This window comes from Ptychodera flava, chromosome 18, assembly GCF_041260155.1.
Source record: "Ptychodera flava strain L36383 chromosome 18, AS_Pfla_20210202, whole genome shotgun sequence".
Taxonomy (NCBI): domain Eukaryota; kingdom Metazoa; phylum Hemichordata; class Enteropneusta; family Ptychoderidae; genus Ptychodera; species Ptychodera flava.
In genome coordinates this window covers 19,548,655-19,566,730 of record NC_091945.1, presented here as the reverse complement: position 1 = coordinate 19,566,730, position 18,076 = coordinate 19,548,655, and the positions used below count along the sequence as shown (strand labels likewise).

Sequence of the window (18,076 nt, the reverse complement as noted above, 5' to 3'; positions counted from 1 at the left end):
GGGCGCCCTTTTTAAAAAGCGGCCACCCGCGTAAAATCTGTGCTTGGCTAATAAAAATCAGATGACCGAATACCTTTAATGGCATATACTTTGCTTACGGAGTGCTTTAATCCTTCCGGGCACAATCAAGAAAACCCCGTGAAAACTTTTTGAGTGGAAATAAAAGCGAATTTCCTCAAATTTAGTGATGTTCAAATACCTACCCGACATCAATGTATAAGACCCCCCTCCATCTTTTTCCTCACCTTCGGCTGTATGGGGTCTTAGAATCGAACGAATCAAAACTATATGTGTGTCAACTCTATGGGAATCAAAGTTTTGAATTTCAAAAAACCAGCCGGTCGAAGGTAAGTTCTACGCGGATTTGAGAAGAAGTCAACATAGAGTCTTGCTTGGTTGTCAGACAAATAAGAAACTAAGAAAATTGTTTCAGGATTTCGCGAATTGTAATGTCTTTTCCTGGGGCGTATTCCACTTTGATCACACCTCCATTCAGCAAAATTCACTGACTACGGAGAAATACATGTGTATCAAAACTTCTTCGAAAAAAACTTTCTGAAAACTTTCCCAAAAATCTCAAACATCGTGAAATTGGCTGCATGAAATTATTGTTTCTAATGGTACAATTGAATCTACTTGGGTCCAACGATCATCAACTGCAATTACAAAATTGCGTGGCATCTTGTAACTTAAAGAGAAAGAGTCTCGTCTACAACGATATGCGATAGCGGTTTGCTAATCAAACTTCCTGTCATGGCGATACGCTGCTCGATGTCGATCATAAAAACTGGAGAATAACATCCAACAAAAAAACAGAACCGGGGTATTCTTCATCAATAACGTTCTAATACTTAGTGCAATGTTCAAGGTTGGACAATTTTAAACGTCAAATTCTTTTTTTATTTCATTATCGAGGCTGCAATATGTGTGCCCCTTGAGACACTTACCAAGTAAATTGGTGCCACTTGTCATGCCAACTGATTTGCCAGTAATCTGGGTCGTGGTCACGTTTGTTCCATTAACGCCCTCAGCGATCACTTCCTGTGTTTCGTACTCTGTGTATGCCTTTAGTATAGTGGGGAAAGGGTAGAAATATTATATAGAGCAGAACTTTTCCGAATGCATATGAAACAAATTTTATGTTATTGTGGCAGCGATGATGATGATGATGATGATGGTGGTGGTGGTGGTGGTGGTGGTGATGGGTGGTGGTGGTGAGGTGATGATGATGATGATTAACTTGTAGATGAACGACTAACTTTTTAATTTATTAAAGGAACAACATCAACCATTTTTCATGAATTTTGTTTGATGCAAGATCCTACTTATGATGATGGTGGTGGTGGTGGTGGTGGTGATGGTGGTGGTGGTGGAGGTGATGATGATGATGATTAACTTGTAGATGAACGACTAACTTTTTAATTTATTAAAGGAACAACATCAACCATTTTTCATGAATTTTGTTTGATGCAAGATCCTACTTATGATGATGGTGGTGGTGGTGGTGGTGGTGGTGGTGGTGGTGATGGTGGTGGTGGTGGAGGTGGAGGTGATGATGATGATGATTAACTTGTAGATGAACGACTAACTTTTTAATTTATTAAAGGAACAACATCAACCATTTTTCATGAATTTTGTTTGATGCAAGATCCTACTTATGATGATGGTGGTGGTGGTGGTGGTGGTGGTGGTGGTGATGGTGGTGGTGGTGGAGGTGATGATGATGATGATTAACTTGTAGATGAACGACTAACTTTTTAATTTATTAAAGGAACAACATCAACCATTTTTCATGAATTTTGTTTGATGCAAGATCCTACTTATATTGTTTGACATGTTGAAAGAACTGAATAAATGGGTGACCATGCACATATTGGATCCCGGTTTTAGAAAAAATTAAATGAAACCATGGCGAAAATGAATTAATGGTCATGACCATTAATTCACTTTCGCGGTTTCATGTATCGTGTCTACAACCGGGGTCGAATATATGCATGGTCATCCATTTTAATGCAATGAGTTATGGGTATCTCAGACTGTGCACTACAGGCGACACGCAAACGTATGGTTTCATCAAACGACACCAAACGATATATAGAGTCTGGCGAAGCCAACACCAAAACGAAAGGTCTGGCAAAACCAACACCGAACGATTAGGTCTGGCGAAGCCACCACCGAACAGCAAAGAAACTTACCACTTGAATGCAAGCACCAACAATGTTGTTCGGTATGAGGTTTCTGAAACACGATTCAAATACATTTATCGAAAGGTTTACGTCATACATTGTATATGTGGCGATATGAATGAATGAATGAATGAATAAATGAATGAATGAATGAATGACTGTTTCCATCTATCCATCCATCCATCCATCCATCCACCCATCCATCCATCCATCCATGTTTACCTATCTATCTACCTATCTACCTACCTATCTATCTATCCATCTATCTATCTGTTTTACTCCCAGTCTCACTTCGTCTGTCCGTTCACCAATCAAATTACTTTGCGCCAGTCATCTTGCCTTCTCTTGGCAACCCTTATATAATCCCTAATTGCTTTTGCTTGTTTGCACGATGGGTACTTTAAGAATGACATAAAATCGTTAGTAAAAAGGCGAGCACATGTTTTCTCTTCATTCATATGTATGCACCTGAATAAATCGGCGAATGTGTCCTGCGCTTGATATTTGACCAGATCGGCGTCGCTGCTTCCGCCGCCAGTCCTCCCTGGTCGTATAATGACAGATAGTATAAGTCCTGTTGTCACGGCAACCACCATGGCGGCAAATATATAAATGAAGGTGACGACACTCAATCTGCCACTCGAGCGTGCATGCATTGACCCGGTTGCTGCAATGGAAAAGTTGTGCGCCATTACTATAAATCGCCTACGTTAATGAAACGGGAAGTGAGGGAGCTAATTAAAGTTAGTGTTTTGCTTCAATGGTGAAGTACAATAGATATCGTCGTGCAAAATTACGGAAAGCTGAATATTACGAAAATGTTGATATTGATGTCGACTTTCGTACAACCAGTGACCACACACGTCGCTACACACGTGAAATTATGTCGATGACGCAGCACCGATGAGATATCACATGAAGTATCTCTGCAAGTCATTTCACTTTCATTTTCCATAAACGACAGCAGCGTAACATGCACGAACGCATCACCTTGCAGTCGCTGTTGTGATAAATAATCATATTTTAAAAGCTCCACTGGCGATAACTTTTGATGCCTATTCAACTGTAACATGTTGTTTCTTGCCCGTTCCCCAAATCACGTCGAAATGACCGACATTGACCAACTTTTCAATAAGGCATGTGAGTGTGTATTGAATTGTGGTCTGTACTGGAATTGATTTTGTCAACAATAATTGTTGCATGACGCACACACTGTCGTATGCTGGCGAATCTTTGTATTGCAACATACTTTAGGAAGAGGATCAAAAGGTGCAATTATTGTCCCTTTTAACTGATTTGCATAATCAGAAGCGTTGGGCGATCTTTAAACTTGTTAACACGGAACTGACCTGTAATAGTGCTTGATACGACCAAAGGAATGATGAGTAACTGCAGGCCACGTAAGAAGAGTTCGCCAGTCATTCCTATCCATATTATGGCGTCTATGGAGGGGTTCAGCGGCTGTGGTGATCGGCAGAAGTAAACGCAATGAAATTAGTGAAAAACAGTAGAATTTCAATGGTTCGCCCTAGTTCGTAGGTATCTTGAACAAGCTACAGACAGGCATTTACATATGTACCTGATGACATGGAAACGCTATCAGCAAGGGGCTATGTTTGGGTTTATAGTTGCCAGTAGGTGTGACTTTTAATAAATTATAATATTTTCACTAGCTTTGTTTTGTAGGTCAACTACAAGTTCTTGTTCTACATGTTAAAACCTCCTATTCAGCTTGCCCAACACAGCTATGCGTATAAAAATGCACAGCCGTTGTTTACAATGGAATTCTAGTCCGGACCAGAATCCACTCGTCAGCATTAAAAATGCAGTTTGCATATGTACAGGCTAAATTGACAAGCTGAGTATTGTGTATTAACAACAAAATTAGAGAAAAATCATCAAAGGTCACAGCTACTACCGGCTCTTTCAGTGACCAGGCTGACGTAATAATATTTTCTACGTCCATGTTTTGTTGATTTTCGTTTTTTGCGTATGGCAAAGCCAACGTCAAGGGCTAACAAAGGGCAATTAAGACAAAGTAGACCGAGCAGGCGCCCTAATTGAGAATTTTTTCATTCCAAAGGTTACTGATGGGAGGACAGAATGTGGGAGAATGTATATAGCGGGAAGATTTTGCATTGGGAAGAGGGCAAGCGGGGATTTTTTACTTTTTATGGTTTGTATTAAGAAGAGAACGCAAGTGAGCAAAGGGATTTCTTTAATCGCAGCGAGACGGTAGTCGCGAACAGCTTTCAATTTTTTCACAACTTGTAATTTGTTGAAGATATTAGTATAGAATATTGAGACGTCCAAATTTCTCAAAGTTGCGCCATCTTTCAATATAGATATGTCAATGAAAGGGAGTCGTTCAGATAATGTCAATAATGACCTAGGTGGCGTTCTACGATCATCGCTGTATGTAGTTATATCCTACCAGTATGTATTGATGGCGCAAATACAACGATCAGGTTGGTCGAGTCGTGAAAAAAATGGTTCGCACGTGCGAGCTCTCAGCTAGAGAAAATCCCTCCTTTTGCGACGTTTCATCCTAGCATTTCAATAGATTATTTATGCTATGATATGATAGCAACAAACCACCTCAGTAAAGGTTATACCACTCGGTTTTGACCAGCTCACTCCAGATGTGCACTGGCAATCGCTAGTGCACATATGCTTGAACTGGTCAAAATCTCGTGGTATATTGTACGTCGCTTCGTGTGGCTTATTACTTTTTGGTGAAACCCAGTGTCCGTTTCAACTGATTGTCGTGAATGAATCAAGAACAAAGACGAAAAAAGGACAATGAAAGCAAAACGTCAAGATTCCGCGAACCGTGAATTCAATCACTTGACTCACTCGGGGAATCCCTTTTTTCTAAGATTTGCTACTTTCACTTCAACTACCGGTATATGAAAAATAATCTGATATCATTACAATCAATTGCATTAGGCCAAAAATTGTTTCAGGTCATTGACATTCTGCAAAAGTGCTGCGGCGACGCCATTTTCTTTTTTTTTCTTTTTTTCCCTAACAATGCTGGTCTGGCACTATTGATTCACTGGTTGCATAACTTCCGTTTTTCTTTTTAGCATTTTGGACATGAAAACAGGGATATCAAGGATAGCTGTACTGATGAGTATGTAACCCCCCCCCCCCCAAAAAAAAAAGAAAAGCAATTACGCGTAGATTCTGAAATGATGCGCGGTGACCAGAAACGTTCTCTCTTTTTGGCCTTATTCAATCTATTTTAACTAGATCGTTGGATATTATGAGTAACCTTTTCAACGTGAAGTGATCAACGATCGATAACGCCGTCAATGGGGTGAAAAAAAGAGGAAGAGACTGCGAAAGATACTGGTACTAAGCGAAAGCATTCGGAAAGGAGAAGGGATACTCGTGCGTCAACGTTGATGAAAAGTTTCCCTGAAGCTGTATTGTTGTTGCTTTGAATGCATAATCATTGGTATTTTAGAAAAACAATTGTGCAGTGTAATATATTTTAGTCGCTAAATAAACACAAAAGAAGAGTTGCACAAGCTAGAGCTTTGCATGGCTAGAACTGTGACTTTATTAAAGCGAATTGAGGCTCTCTTCCCTGACCCGCGGTCCGTTGTAGAGGGACCGTGAGTGAACAGCTCTACAGTCGAAGATACAGAAGCTGTTCAATGCGAGAAACGGTGTTCGTGTGATCTCACCCACCTGAACTGTGAAGGCAACGACGAAACCGACCACAACGCCTACCATGGTTAGGACAAGCAAGAGATTGTTGGTAAGCCATGCCTTCAAGCAGGGCTTGGAACACTGGGCGTCCACCATGACTGGGAATTAACAGCTACAGATCCAACGCTTGACAGACGAAGACGAGGAGACGAGGATGTGGGTCCCTGCAATAATGCCGGGGGCGTGTACTCGCTGCCGATCCTGCGTGCGCTGGTATTGTTCAGGTAAATGCGGGTTCTACCGGTGACACAACCCTGAAATATAACCCGGAAATCAGTGGAGCGAGGCTTGAACTGACCTCGCACTCAAATGCGATTGGTTTCATCACTGAATGAGAAATGCTTTCATACTCAACACTCATCGATGATATTCAAACAAGTGACGTAGACAGTAATTTGTATACACAACCAATAATAGGTGGACTTATTATCATTATTTGTCGGGCTCTTTACAGGACAGTAGCTGCCATCTTTAGATATTAGTACTTTGTTAATATTAAAATATTTCATGTCATCTGTGCACTTTATTAAAAGTATCAGCCAGAAGACATGGTTCAACTTTGTCTGTCAATATTCATCAGACACAGATGAGAGAGAGACAGAGAGAGAGACAGAGGGAGACAGAGACAGAGACAGAGCAGAGAGACAGAGACAGAGAGACAGAGACAGAGACAGAGAGAGACTGGTGCTAAATTGTGGTTTATATGGTATTGTTATCACATCTTGAACACCCAAAAGTCAAAGATGTCCGCAAACATTCAAATTTTCCAGTTGTCATCACGCACCATCTATACATTTCGAACGAATAGCAACCCTACCATGATACGCTCACATGCATGACAGATTACAGACAACTTTCACAGTCCTGTCTTTGTCTTCAAATTTCCATGTAATGTCCAGAGCCATATTTACATTGGGGGGGGGGGCGCTTTTGCCTTTTATTCATCGTTTGTCTACGTTTTAATATTATTCACTCGTATCCAAAGCAACGATTGCTTTAAAATGTTGACCTTTCTAAATTTCTAAATTTGTCTACGTTTCAACATCATTCATTCGTATCCAAAGCAACGCTTGCTTCGAAATGTTGACCTTTCTAAATTAATACTTCAATTGTTTTTTTGTTCTGGTTAACTTGCTGACGTCATTGTTCTGTAAGATACTCCATACTGCAATGCTTGTAGTCGTACCTTTTGAAGTGCTTTCTCCAGCATTATTTCTGTCATTCGGAGACCATCAGGGAGATAAAAAAATGTATTCATTTTATTGGAACAAAAATAATGAAAATATCAAAAGTTAAGGCTAACGTCCCTTAAAGATTACATGTTTATGCTTTTTTGTCTACATTTGAAATGTTACAAATCATGAAATATACATTTTTGCTCATTAAATTTTCATAAATCTATTTTCCGTAGGACACGCTGTTTTTTTTTCAAGTTTGATTTCACTGCCATGGGCATAGGCCCTACATTGGATATGAACATAACAAACATCGAAAATGGCGCAGTAATTTATCGTATTAATACGTTCAATGTCTTTCATGCAGTTCTATGTCTGCGGTATAATCGATATATCAAAGGTACCAAGCTCCTCGGAATTTGGTTTGCTCAAACTTTAACTTTAAAATAACTTTAAAATAATTCCGTTTTATACCATGATTAAAAATCCGGGGTCACCGTGCAAAATTTGGTACTAGAGAAACAAATTACCCGATATTACCGACTCTTAAAATTCAAAATGGCTACCATCCCTCCATGGGGAAAAATTCAGTTTTCTATTTTCATGAAATTAAGACGGTGAAAAGTTTAGATACTCCGTGAGCGCCAAATGTGCCCCTACGAGTAGCAGACCAAAACGGTGATAGAGTTTGTTCCGAGTATCTGTCCCCGAGGGGCATTTTATCTCAATCATATTAGTTGCATATCAGCACATATGATCACTGGTCAAACACCGGGAAGTCTAGCAAATGAGTGGCCGAACAAAATGGAAATAGTGTATGAACAAACTTAGGGAGCCGTCATTATTTACGGCCTGGGGGTCGGAGGAATGTGAGGGGGGGGTCACTCAAAAAATTGAAAACTAGAAGGGGGTTTGCTCAAAATGTGGAGAGAAAGAAGGGGGTTACTCAATTTTCGGTGCAAAATGAATCGAACCACCTCTCAGATTGCCCAATTTCACACATCAGTTTCTCAAAATGTTCTCTGCAAAATGGGGGCCAGCCCCTCTCGCGTTCCCCCTTTGAGTGTGCTAACAGTTTTACTTAGTAAAAAACCAAATTAAACACCTCTCAAATTGCACCAGACTGCACCATTGCACACAATTTTTCAAAAATTTCCACGCAACATAGGGGACACCCCCTCCGGCTTTTCCCTCTCAGCCTCCTGCGTGCTTTCCCCTCCATACTTTCAAATTCTGACCTGTCTGATGTCTTAGTGAAAACCATGTCATGATACCCATCCATATGGTCGGATACTGGTTACAGCGTGAACTTTTATATCTACATTTTATTGTGACTTTGAATTTCATTTTGTTGGTTTCACCTTTTTCAACTGTCATAAGATAACCGATAATAATCTAGCAGGGTACAGCAGAATTTCAAAGGTATTTACTATTGCTGTATTTTGTAAATTTTACAAATACATGTATTGATATTTAACTTTTCTAAGTGGGGGGGGGGTTTCAGTCAAAATTTCTGTATTAGAGAGGGGGTTACTCAAATTCGTCATGGTTGGCAGGGGGTATTCGAAATTTCAGAGTTTCCGATGGAATTCCTCCTCCCCCATGCCGTAAATAATGACGGCTCCCTTAGCATTTCCCGCCGTATCCACATGTAGTTACTTTCGTTATTTATGTCATTGCATATATGTGTAATCTGTATTTTGTTTGATTCTGCAGGCAAAAGGGCATACCAGTTGCCAGGCGTAGTGATGGCTTCGATATTTTTATTTGCCATGTGATAAAAAGGCATGCAGTTGCAGATTTTGACGCTGTGCAAGTATACCGTCACGTGATGTTTTTTTTCAGAAGATGTTTTTGTCAGAAGACATATAGAAAGGCTGACCTAGGGGTCAAGTCCTTGAATATACAATGACAGCATATAGGTAGTACGTAAATAGTGATTGCCCCGTCTTTGAAAAAAACGGGGCAGAACACAAAAAGGTGCGTCAAGGTCTTGACAAATTTGTTGTCCTTCGTGCGCTCAGCAATGAGAAACCCTCTCGGCCCTCTTTCGTTACTGTACACATGCTGTACATTAGTGTAATCTCACTGTTGTTTGAACAGTAAAGGTGCAACATGACGGGGAGGGGAGGGGGGTTTGAGGTAAAGTATAATACATTTCAGAAAAAATCGCCGAAGGGCAAATGCACTTCGTGTTGAAAATCGACGAGCGATTCAACGTGGCATTGTTTCGAGTATTGTTCCAATACGTAACCGGGAGCTGTATGCCGTGACGATAATGTCTTTATAAAACTTTATCACTACGTATATACTGAGAGGAAATTGCTATAGCAGAGCTTGAGGAGCGTGTAACAGTTGCTATTTGAAATTCACTGTTGAGTCTTGTACAAATATTATACTCACTGCGTTTTTATTTGTTGCGTTACTGTGTATCAAAAATTATGCCAAGTGACAGGGAGTTATTCTAGTGTCTCCGTAGATATGGCAACCTCTATTTTTAGAACAGGATATGGGGTCAAACAGAGAAACACAAGCGTTGTCCGTTTTATAAATACGAGTAGGTATGTCCTGGATAAAAAATACTTTAGTTTGAACCTGCAAATCATCACCTGTGTTAATCCCACGGGGTGGCATGAATTATGGCACTGTAACAAGTACAGTCGATAAAAAAGCAACATATTGCGCCCCCTCCCCGCCCCCCTCTCTCTCTCAAACAAACAAACAAACAAACAAACAGACAAACGAACAAACAAAAGAGTAATTATCGTGATCCACATTGATCCTTCATTTGGTTGAGACAGATTCGGTCTAAACAACTGCTGATCATGGTAATTTTAACGATTTTCTTCCCGATACGAAAAGGCTACCTATGCTTTCTGAATTCAGGGTTGGAATAGTGCAAACTGATCCATTATATCTTTCTTCTTAAATCTTACAAAGCCCCCCTCCCCGATATCATATGAACAACCCCTCTTTCGAACACCACAGCACAGCTCGAGGTTTTTCCTGGGAGTGTGGGTCGGACCCGCATTCAGGCAAAACCTCGAGCTCAAGCACTGCAGCTAAGCAATACAGGCTTTGTTGGGACATACGTGTATTGCAGGGACCGCCTGAACCATGTGACACTGGTCATGCCGGTAGGCTTCGGCACAGTCCCTCTATCCACAGAGGGAACTGTGGCTTCGGTAGGCTGGCAGGGGTTTTTCACTAACCTGTCGTGGGTAAACAACGACTCAGATTCGAGCTGTAAGAGACCATTCCTTCCCTCAATCCCAGCGGCAAAACGGAGGATATGAACCCACAAATGCCACCTTTCAGTTTGCGCAATCTCGTTATCTGTTTGTATACACTTGTGAATAGCGTTCCCTGACCCAAATTCTTTGACCCCTCCCCTTTGACTCAACGGCGTATTCAATCGTTGACGGAATGTGATTATCAGTCAAAATACCTTGTAATAGTGGTGCGGCATGGCAAATCCATTGTGCATTTTTTGATAAAAGCACCAAATTTGGCTCAGATGTGTCTTATTATGAGTTGAACAAATTCAGATACCGAGCCACTGAAAATCTGTTGAAGCGTTGCCATGGCAGCCATTTTTCAAAATGGCCGCCAGACAAGGTATTTCTCACCTAGTAAATGTCAAATACACAACGCGTTGAGTAATTTTGGGTTGAATATTTTCAATTAGAAATTATGGGAAGAGTAATTACAATTTTTTTCAACTTTTCTTAATCGTCTGACTTGTTAAACGGGTAATACAGACAAAAACACAATTCATATGCATAAAATGTACAATATTAGATACTATCAAAGGACGACACTATGTCAGCAGTCAAGAAATATTAGGCCATGGGCTAGAGGGGTACATGCACCTCTAGGATATCAAACTGTATTTATAGAAGCCTTAGGATCTGTAGAATACGAAATAAAATTTTAACAGATAAAAGGCATGCAACAACTTTCATGGTTTTTGTTTGAAGAGTACCGCAAAATCACTATTTGCGCATACCCACGTGCATTTGTCTTGTTGTACTACTACATGTCAGTCATCTGCTAAGCTTTTTTTAACACAACCTGACTTTTTGGGTATCATTAGAATGGAAATTTATTTGTCTTTAAAAATGACATATGTAATATGCAATATGTACCATAGATTTTTTTATGAAGTAGAACCAAAACTTACCCGATACCCGAAGTTTGCCATGCAAATTACAGCTAATGTCAAATTATACCAATGTTTTACCTCGGCATAATACAAAAAGGCAATGCTTTGTATGATATATGTTTTATTTGCTACAGGGACATGTTTATCATGTGAAAAGACTTTTGACAGAAAATAAGATTGGGATGTTATTCTTATCCGATTTTTTGTGTTAATAAAATATTTGTTTCGCTTCGGATATATGTTTGGAAGTTTGGATTAGTGTGTACGGTAATGTTTTGTTTGTGTACAGAAAGATTATGGCGAGCCGCAGCCGGACCTCTGGTGTTTCAAAGTTGATTGAGTGGCCCTTTGATGCTTGCGTTTCGAAAACCCGTATGGTTTCTCAACATTCGCAGTGTAGATTCTTTTCTTAGTTTGCTATTTGTTCTGTGTTGTCACTGTCTACATAGTTGTGTATAAAGCTGAGTGAATTGCCTTTCGTATTTGCGTACGTAATATTTTGTAATCTTTTAATGACAATGCCCCGACCTTAAAGGGTCTGGGTTTTATGGTAATGTGTCTATTGCTTGCAAGCTTGTTTATCGATTCTTTGGGTACGAGAAATGTTTCTGTTTCCTTGTTTGAAAGGATATCTCTAGAAGTGCAAGTTAAGTAGCTTCCAGTTAACCTTCAAGTTTTGTGTTCTCTGTTATTCAGGGAGTCTAGTTTTATTTTTCTTTGAATGGGTGTTGTTGCGATTGTTTGTGTCTCATGATGTAGCGTAGTCTCATTTTACGACTATATTTACTGAGATCCTGTCGGAATGAATTTTAGGCCTTTGCCTACTGCTATTATTTCGGTGTTTGTTAGTTTGAGCGATGATAGGTTCTTGATGAATTTCATGTTGTTTGTGGCTGAGACTTTGTTACTGGCAAAAGGAAGTTTAACACCTCAAAAGTACAAGGGCATACAAAATTATTGGAAGAGCCTTCAGACCAACCGGGTACAAGTTTCCCGAAAAGTGCCAAGTACATCAGACTAACCCAATATTTGAGGAAAAACATTTGGAACAATAAAACTAGTCCATGGGCCATAATCCCAAACCGGTCAATTTTTTGTGTGGGCGCGGTGCTGCAATGATCATATTTCATGCATCGTGTATTCTGCTCCTAAACTTGATAGTACACAATTTTTTATTCACATGCAAAAACATGGTACCATAGTCATTAAATTGTATTACTCAATTTTCTTTCATTATAACAAACATGAAAGGTAGGGAAAGCAAAGCTTAAACACCATCCTGCACTTTTGTCAGTGATGTCCGTGCTTGGCATTCCCCGGACCTGTGCTTGCTTTTGCATGGCTCGTCAACCGGCGAATATTTTATTCCTCTCCATGGTGTTTACATAGGCTGAGACAACAAGTTTAAACGACAATCCTAGACTATTGCCAATCATATTTTGGTTATCCACTTGACACGTACACCCAAGACCTAAGGAAGGTAGTGTTTGGTGGCCAATTATCTGATCAAATGTGATGTATTCCTTCTTATACAAATAGTGACACTCTAGTCAAGATTGAAACATAAACCTCAGAGTTTGGCTCAGGAGAAGATTGGTTTAACAAGAGTCTCAAAATCATGATTTTACAATACCCTTCAAAACATGACTATAACAGCTATTGCATTCTAATATGTTTTCTGTTAAAAGTCTATTTCATATTTATGACGCGTCCCGGTAGTAAATTAAAGAGATTTCATACAAGGCAGTGCCTATTATTATATGTCTAGGTAAAAGGGTTGTAGAATTTGAGATAAGCAGTGACATTAATTTTCAATAAAGTTTGGAGTATGGCTAATTTTTGGTCCTATTTATAAAAACATTGGAAGATATTGCATATTACAATTTGTCATCTGACGAAGAATAAAATTACTTTCCAATGTTATCCCATAAACCATTTAATGTTAAAATATTAAAATATAAGCTAAGCAGATGACTTACAAGGAGACACGCTTAACAAATATTCGCAACACTTTGACTTTAAGGTACCCTTTAAACATGACTGTAACAGCCATTGCATCCCAATAGTTTTGCTGTTAAAAGTCTTTCATATTTTGACGTATGCCTGTAGCAAATAAAACATATTCCATGCAAAGCATTGCCTTTTGTAATATGTCTAGGTACAAATTGGTAGAATTTGAGATAAGCAGTGCCAGTAATTTGCAATGTAAAGTTTGGGTATGGGTAAGTTTTGGACATATTTTATAAAAACTGTGGAAGATATTGCAAATTACAATATGTCATCTGAAAGAAGAATACAATTACTTTCCAACGTTACCCTATTAGCCATGTTATGTTACAAATCGAGCTCAGCAGATGACCTACAAGAAGACAGGTTTAACGAAAACGCATTAGAGTTGGCAATACTATGATTTTGCGGCACTCTTCAAAATATGACCAGTAGAGCTATGTAGGAACACATATCCGAAACGAATCTAAGACAAACTCGACACAAATTAAACATTTTGGAAAGTAAGGTGGGGAGCCTCTTTCACATTGTTTAACATACGACAGTGGCGCTGTTGGTAAATTCTAGTCGGGTGGAAACCGCATAATTGGAACAGCCGTTCGTTTGCGAAGACGACCAAAAGGTGCCAAGCGTACCTTCCTTTAAAGAAGAAAGGTAAACTATGCATAACTAATAGACGGGGTGCAGAACGTCGTTTCAGGCGAGATCGACGGTTTCCACCCCGTCAAGTTCTGTGTGGGCGCAGGGCTGTAATGATGGGCATGAATCTATATTCGTGCAATAGATTGACGTGACGTTGAAATAACTCTTAAACTAATTTATAAATCATGAAATTTATATCAAATTATACAAGATCGGTCTCTTAAATGAATTATGAAAAGCAATGTATAAAAAGTCAATGTATAAAACGTAATATATATATATAGCCAAAAATAACATAAAATATGATCGTGTTCTCCACGTGGTCAAATTCTAAATGGCGCCACTAATTGTAGATACATGATAAATCTCTAAGAGGACAATTATGGTGACATATAAGAGATTTTCCCCCAAAATGTTATTGCTTTCAGCGTTCAAACTTAAAAAAATGTTATACAGTAAATATTATTATGTTTTTGTATGTAGACCTATGTATGAATGTAGATGAACAAGAGTGAAGGATTGGGTTAAATTCCCCGCACAATTTTCCATGTTAGGCCTTTTGAGCAAGAACGCCCTGCAAAACTCGTCAATGGCTAATTATAAAGTTTAGAAACGATCATTAGAGTGCCAAAATATTGCTCATATTCAACGTTTCTACTCAAGAACCCCATCCATTGGCAGAACATGGGACTCGCTGTTCTTACACTCAAACTCTTCATTCCCGTGGGCCGATCTAGGCCAATAGTTTGCAAAATCTTGTGAGTGTGCCGTACGTGTAATGCACACACAACAGCTACAACCCTAAAAATGGCTGAAACATGTGCATCAACGATTACAAATAAAAATAAAATAAAAAACTCTTAACGGTACCTTCTGAAAGTCTTCTTACAAAGGACAGCTAACAGCTGCTCATCGTAAAAAAACATTAAATTTGGCAATTTTGAATCTTCCACTTTGGCCTTGTGGCAGCCATATTGTCAATAATTTTATTAAGAGAACTCGATTTTCATAGAAAATGAAATAATCAAACATTAAACAATGCAAATGGTAATCTTAATATGCATTTATTACGACAATACCTCCACTCTTCACCACAGAATCATCCGTAGAACAGCACCTATGGGATTTTACAGTAATTGAAGATTGCTATGTTTCAAAATGGCCGCTACACCAGAACAAGTCTCTATACTTATAAAAATATGCAAATAGTAATATTAATGGGCACTTATGATGGAAATACATCCACTATTCCCCACAGAATCATCCGTAGAGCAGCAAGTAGGGGATTTTATAGTGACTGATGGTCGCCATATTTAAAAATGGCCGCCACACCAGAACGAGGCTTAATCTGTGGTGGCTCGGTATCCAAATTGATTGATATTATGATAATCTACATTCATACCAAATTTCATGCTTTGATCATAAAATGCAAAATTGTTATGAAACTTTTGCTTATGCCGCGCCACTATAATGGTAACTGGACATCTCAACAAGCCATAGTATCTGGGACGGCTTTTCATTGTATCCTTTTGACGCCCGGGGTTTGACCTTTAACACCCTCAACGTTAGAATAGAGAAAATTGGAAGACGAAATCGTGGTTGAATTGCCCTAAAAACATGGAAAATTGCTGAAGTTGTGTATCACTTAGGGAGCCTTCAGTAATTACAGAAGGGGTGGGCCGGGGTAATTCCGCGCACTCTTGTACATAAAATGTGACCCTCCCCATATCCTCCTGTCTAAAATGTGACTCTCCCCCTTGTCCGACATTGTAAAACATGACCCTCCCCCAAGCACTGCAGCAGTCTTCTCCCCAGGAATAACTGAAACAGTATCAGCTAATTTATATAACAATTGGTTCAATTGTTATGTAAGCTCGGACAAATACGGAGGGGAGGGCTGGTGTTTTTGGACGGATTGTCACAATTTATCACGCAAGAATTTTTGAAGAGATATGGTATTTCATACATTTAAGGGAGGGTCACCATATTTTGTGTAATTATTAGAAGGCAAGATGTGGCTGATTTAGTGCTTCATCCAAAAATATCAAACCATAATACATGGAGTCTATCAGGCAAACTATTGACAATTTTCCCCCACAAAACATGCTATATCTGTACATTACAATGTATTTAAATGTACTTTGCTTGAATTGGGAAGTAAAATGTGCATTTGTGTACTACAAGAAATCGATGTTGGAATTTCATACAAAATGCACAGATTTACCTATTTTTGTACTGAAAAAAAAATTATTTCATAGTTTCATCATAGACTACCATGTATTGTGAACCAACATATTTTTTCAGTACAAAAATAGGTAAATCTGTGCATTTTGTATGCTTGATTATTGATATTAATGTTCTCGATTAAACTAGAGTGGTAACAAGTCCGTGGTTGTGCAAGAAATTTAATTTTGGAATTTCACTGAAATGTTGATTCACTATGCATTGCGGTCTATGATGAAACTATGAATAATTTTTTCAATACAAAAATAGGTAGTTCTGTGCATTTTTGTACGCTTGATTATTGATATTAATGTTCTCGATTAGACTTGAGTGGTTACAAGTCTATGGTTGTGCAAAAATTTGATTTAGGAATGTCACCGAAGTGTCGTCGATTCACAGATACAATTTTTTCCAATATAAAACTAACAATGTCTTTGCATTTATGCACACTTTTCCACATATTGCATATGTTTTTGTCTCTTGTCTTTCATCAGTTTTAACTGTTCAAGGTGTTTAATGTAGGATACCACTGCATCTTCTTTGCTTGTGAAACTTGTGGATAATGTGTACGTATTCAAAAGAAAAGGCGTATTTTGTTGGTGATTTCCTTTTCAAGAAATATCACACGAACAATCAAAAGGTTTGGCCATAAAATCTGCTTCTGTCAAAAGTTACCCTCCCCCCCCCCACAAGATAGGTTTATAAAAAGTGACCCTCCCCTTGAACAGTTTTCTTAAAAGTGGCCCACCCGCAGACTGTTTTGCTTTGGCCCATAACCTGTCTGTTAATAGTACATTCAAGGTCATCGCAGTCTTCTTACTATTGTGCCAATGTCAACACCGTGAGACAAATCTGAGCCAACAACCGCCCGAGAAATACCCCGCTCCTTCAATTATAATGGAGGAACTCTACTCTGAAAAGTAGTTTGTGAAAAGCATGTGTTTGGGTTTACTTCTTTCCTTCCTCAAGCATAGAAAGAGATATCCAGGCGCGCCGGAAATGATGTTTGCTTGAGATTCACACAATGTCTTTGACCTCATGACTCTTTTGACATTATCTCTTCTCTAACCATTGTGTGTATCATGGCGCAATGTAAAATGGCTTTACTTTGAGTATTATCGTTATTTGATGCTGGAGATTAGACTTTCCAACCACTGACTCACAAGATTCTGCGAACTTGCAACACCCAACCACTGCCCTTGTATGATTTTCACTCGTGTGCTGATGGCGATGGTATGGCTTCATACTATTGGTTCATCGTTTGGTTCATGGGACTACTTGACAATTTGGGGGCATCGCTGGCATGGCCGCCGAGTGCTGCTTCATTGTGACAATCAAACTGTCGTGCACATGGGCTTCATACGAAGATTCGCAGTGGACTCTGTCAGCGAAAACTCATGCTAGAGCAGGCGAGAATTGGCAAAGCAGATTCCAAACGAAATAATGAGTATAATTACCTTAAAGGTATAGGGTCATACCGTCTGCGACTGTGCACATGGGAACCATACAACGAGCCTGCTGCTTTGCACCGTGACAACATATCCCAACATCCTTTGTGCATCTCCCAAATTTTAAAATGGCAGCTATAGAACCAAAACTAGATGACCGCGGCTGAAACAGCTTCATACAAATGAAGGGACGCAACTAAGGTTTATTTTATTTGGCAAAGTCTTGCATCGATTGGAAGGCTACAATTCTGGTGAAGTATGAACATGCATGAAATGCTGTATTTGTTTCGCATTTGCTCAACATTATCGCCAATTCAAAAGGAAATTTTGATCTCATTTCGGTTTTTAGTGCCCTTCAGACACGACTTTTGTGATGCCCTTGTCGTGTTATTAGCATGGTCATTTAAATTTTCCTTCAAGAATGTTCCCATGATGTTGGTTTTTTCAAAATAGATACATACAGTTGATCATATTCTACCAATTTCCCTCCGTACAAAATACGACCATTCG

The 18,076-nt window shown here is 39.2% G+C and overlaps 1 protein-coding gene across 3 annotated transcripts in view; it reads right to left on the bottom strand.

The window, feature by feature from the left end:
- The window catches only part of LOC139117089 (excitatory amino acid transporter 1-like), a 28,978-nt gene extending 11,342 nt beyond the window's left edge, over window positions 1-17,636 (bottom strand). The window contains exons 1-6 of one of the 3 annotated variants that reach the window (XM_070679924.1): window positions 17,576-17,636; window positions 5,886-6,160; window positions 3,536-3,647; window positions 2,655-2,853; window positions 2,196-2,238; window positions 948-1,065 (exon numbers count right to left, since the gene is read on the bottom strand). In XM_070679924.1, coding sequence (XP_070536025.1) covers window positions 948-1,065; window positions 2,196-2,238; window positions 2,655-2,853; window positions 3,536-3,647; window positions 5,886-6,002 — 589 coding nt within the window. In that variant the 5' untranslated portion in view covers window positions 6,003-6,160; window positions 17,576-17,636. Of the gene's footprint in view, window positions 1-947; window positions 1,066-2,195; window positions 2,239-2,654; window positions 2,854-3,535; window positions 3,648-5,885; window positions 6,161-10,293; window positions 10,440-17,575 lie in introns of those variants that run through there. The other 2 variants (XM_070679923.1, XM_070679926.1) reach the window with 2 other exon arrangements.
- Between the last annotated feature and the right edge of the window lie 440 nt (window positions 17,637-18,076).